The sequence below is a fragment of the Hemibagrus wyckioides genome, linkage group LG21 (genome assembly GCF_019097595.1).
Source record: "Hemibagrus wyckioides isolate EC202008001 linkage group LG21, SWU_Hwy_1.0, whole genome shotgun sequence".
Taxonomy (NCBI): Eukaryota; Metazoa; Chordata; class Actinopteri; order Siluriformes; family Bagridae; genus Hemibagrus; species Hemibagrus wyckioides.
In genome coordinates, this window is record NC_080730.1 from 5456341 (window position 1) to 5460427 (window position 4087).

Genomic DNA, 4087 nt, shown 5'->3' on the forward strand with positions numbered 1-4087 from the left:
CCAGTTTCTTCGATTTTTCAGCCTGGCCAGTTCCTCTTTGGATTTTGACAGCGCGATGAACAGGACCTTCGTTCCCAGGATCTTCCCGTTTAGCTCGCTTATGGCTGTTTTGGCCTCTGCTTCATTGGAGTATGTCACATAGCCATATCCTTTTGAGCGCCCGTTTTCCATCATCAGCTGTACGAGGAGATATGGAAAGCATAGCATTACACTCCCGCTAACGTACATAGAAACAGAGCAGCTATGTTGTGAACTGGGATTGAACCCCCCTATAGTCCATATGTACGTCTTCTGTGTTAAAGGTCATTTCAGACAGCAGCTATACAAAATACAGTGTATGAAAAAACACCCCACTATACACTCGTCTCCTAACTTAGAGAGTACGATGAAGTGAACACAGTGTATTGGGAAAGGAAGAAACTGGAGGGATTAGTAGCTAACCTTAAAGCTGATGATGTCTCCGAACGGGAGGAACTCATTAAAGAGGCGCTGTTCACTGATCCTGGGGTCCACGTCTTTAACGAATAGTTCAACTCCCTGCAAAACAGAGGGATAACAGAGGATCCAGTTAACATACATTGCATTAAATAAGCCAATCAGAAAGCTCAAACTGTAAGAAAAGAAACCTACAAATAAACAGAAAATCACAAAGCAGCATGAGAGTAAAAGTGAGGCTCTGATAATCAGATTTTACTGTGGGACATTAGCGACATGCCCCATGTCCATATATGGACACAAAGGCCCTCTCAGGTCTGCAATCTGCAGACAGACTTTAATGCTGTACCGTGATGTTTGGTGAGCTGTCATCTTCTTGGTTGCTGATTTTTCGGCCACCATTGTTGGGGTCCTGAATTTTAATCTGTAGGAAATACAAGTTGGAGTTAAATTGTGAATGTTCTAGAGACAGATTAGGAGTGAAACATCTGGATTTAATATATGAAAACCCCATTATTAGAATTAAGCATTTTTAAAGTAGTGTTTTTTTATTTCTTACCAGCTGTTTCTGCCTCGTCTGTTCCTGAGCATCCTCTGCCTTCTCCTTCTGTGTCTCAGGAGACACTGGTGCAGGCAGAGTCTCAGGTACAGGCAGAGTCTCAGGTACAGGCAGGGTCTTGGGTACAGATGGGACCTCGGCTGCAGGCAGGGCCTCGGGTTCAGGCAGGGCCTCGGGTGCAGGCAGGGCCTCGGGTTGAGGCAGAGCCTCAGGTACAGGCAGGGTCTCGGGTACAGACGAGACCTCGGCTGCAGGCAGGGCCTCGGGTTCAGGCAGGGCCTCGGGTGCAGGCAGGGCCTCGGCTGTAGGCAGCGTCTCTGGTTCAAGCAGGGCCTTTGGTTCAGGCAGGGCCTCAGGTGCAGGCAGTGCCTCGGGTGAAGGCAGGGCCTCGGCTTCAGAGAGGGCCTCGGGTGAAGGCAGTTGCTCGGGTTCAAGCAGGGTCTCTGGTTCAGGCAGGGCCTCGGGTGAAGGCAGTGCCTCGGGTTCAGGCAGGGCCTCGGCTGCAGAGAGGGCCTCGGGTGAAGGCAGTGGCTCGGGTTCAAGCAGGGCCTCGGGTGCAGGCAGGGCCTCGGCTGTAGGCAGGGTCTCTGGTTCAAGCAGAGCCTCGGGTTCAACCAGGGCCCCTGGTATAGGCAGGGCCTCAGGTGCAGGCAGGGCCTCGGGTGCAGAGCGGGCTTCGGGCTCAGGCAGGGCCTCGGGTGAAGGCAGTGCGTCGGGTTCAGGCAGGGCCTCAGCTGCAGAGAGGGCCTCGGGTGCAGGCAGTGGCTCGTGTTCAAGCAGGGCCTCGGGTGCAGACAGGGCCTCAGGTGCAGACAGGGCCTCAGGTGCAGAGAGGGTCTCGGGTGCAGACAGGGCCTCAGGTGCAGACAGGGCCTCAGGTGCAGACAGGGCCTCAGGTGCAGACAGGGTCTCGGGTGCAGGCAGGGCCTCGGGTGCAGACAAGGCCTCGGGTGCAGGCAGAGCTTCCATAGATTCTTGGATATTTCTAAGTTCATGCATGTGCTCGTGCCTGGTGATGTCCACAGGGTCGGACACAGCGTACTGCACAGGGTTCTGCACAAAGTTCTCCACAGCGTACTGTACATGGTTGTACATCTGGGAGTCCACAGGGTTCTCCACAGGGTATTGCACAGGGCTGTACATCTGGGAGTCCACAGGGTTCTCCACAGGGTATTGCACAGGGCTGTACATCTGGGAGTCCACAGGGTTCTCCACAGGGTATTGCACAGGGCTGTACATCTGGGAGTCCACAGGGTTCTCCACAGGGTATTGCACAGGGCTGTACATCTGGGAGTCCACAGGGTTCTCCACAGGGTATTGCACAGGGCTGTACATCTGGGAGTCCACAGGGTTCTCCACAGGGTATTGCACAGGGCTGTACATCTGGGAGTCCACAGGGTTCTCCACAGGGTATTGCACAGGGCTGTACATCTGGGAGTCCACAGGGTTCTCCACAGGGTATTGCACAGGGCTGTACATCTGGTAGTCCACAGGGTTCTCCACAGCGTACTGCACACTGTTGTACATGGGGTAGTACACAGGGCAGTACACCGGGTAGTACACAGGGCAGTAGACAGGGTAGTACACAGGGCAGTAGACAGGGTAGTTGACAGGGCAGTAGACAGGGCAGTAGACAGGGGTGTGGACGTCGGATGTACAGGACACCGTTTCTTCAGGCTGGAACTGAAAGTAGAGACAGAGCTGGCTTTTAGAGAAACACATTCTTTCAGAAGAACAAAAAGAAATGAACAGGTTCATACTGAGGCTTACTGATGTAAAAATAATGACAGAAACAGATCTGGATTTATTTCTTATTGTACTGTATCTTCAGCTTCTGTGTTAAATCATCATGTCCAAGGCTTTAGTGCTCACTAAGACAATACTCTTTACTGTCTTACTGTTTAATATCAAATTAATATTAATGTAAGTGAATATTAAACAATACAAACTTAATATTAGACTATACATTTCCATAAATGGATCCTGATAATCAACAAAATCATAATGAGGAAACTTACCATTTTCCAAACTCTGTGGTGTGACGTGTGTGTGATAAGAAAAGTGTGTTGTGTTAAAAGAAAAGTGTGTTGTGTTAAAAGAAAAGTGTTTTGTGAGAAAAGTAAAGTGTTTTGTGAGAAAAGTAAAGTGTTTTGTGAGAAAAGTAAAGTGTTTTGTGAGAAAAGTAAAGTGTTTTGTGTTAAATGTAAAGTGTTTTGTGTTAAATGTAAAGTGTTTTGTGTTAAATGTAAAGTGTGTTGTGAGAAAAGTAAAGTGTTTTGTGAGAAAAGTAAAGTGTTTTGTGTTAAATGTAAAGTGTTTTGTGTTAAATGTAAAGTGTTTTGTGTTAAATGTAAAGTGTGTTGTGAGAAAAGTAAAGTGTTTTGTGAGAAAAGTAAAGTGTTTTGTGTTAAATGTAAAGTGTTTTGTGTTAAATGTAAAGTGTTTTGTGTTAAATGTAAAGTGTGTTGTGAGAAAAGTAAAGTGTTTTGTTAGAAAAGTGTAAAATCGCTCTCTGGCTCTCTGAAGCTTGTTCACGGTGTCAAGGTGTGTAGTGTGAATGTGAATAGATGGTCAGTTTTTTTTTTAGCAGGTGACCAGTGGAATTCCGAGTTCTGTTCCGCGTTTTGTTCTGTGACACCTCATGATGTCACATGACTCCTCCCACTGCACCCTCAATGTTGTACACTAACAACATATGGAACCATGTGTTTATCTTCACAACCACAACAAAACATGCCAATCATTATATTAGATTCAAATGATAATATCCTGACTAGGATTTTAAGATATGAGCGACTCAGCCCCATGAGGCCTCACTCAGTTTTTGTACTAAAACATGTTCACACTGGTGTCTTAATGGTTTAATCCCAGCCTACATATCTGAGTGAATGTCACGATTAGCTGATTTCTATGAACAGTTATCACATGAAGTGAAGTTATTAGGTGTATTTTCTCCTCATGCTGCTTTTTTTCTGTCAGATTGAATGATTTTCTCAGCCATTACTTACACCACAATCCTGCCTCCTGCTCTGATTTTGTCAAAATGGCTTAATAAATAAAATACTCCATATATTTGATAGGACAGAATAGATA

At 46.8% G+C, this 4087-nt stretch overlaps 1 protein-coding gene across 1 annotated transcript in view; it reads right to left on the reverse strand.

The window, feature by feature from the left end:
• LOC131342755 (DNA translocase FtsK 1-like) overlaps nt 1-2112 on the reverse strand; it is a 2497-nt gene extending 385 nt beyond the window's left edge. The window contains exons 1-4 of the mRNA XM_058373951.1: nt 995-2112; nt 785-859; nt 442-537; nt 1-177 (exon numbers count right to left, since the gene is read on the reverse strand). The exon at nt 1-177 is cut by the window's left edge and continues 49 nt beyond it. Coding sequence (XP_058229934.1) covers nt 1-177; nt 442-537; nt 785-859; nt 995-2089 — 1443 coding nt within the window. The 5' untranslated portion in view covers nt 2090-2112. The remainder of the gene's footprint in view (nt 178-441; nt 538-784; nt 860-994) is intronic.
• Nucleotides 2113-4087: the final 1975 nt, after the last annotated feature.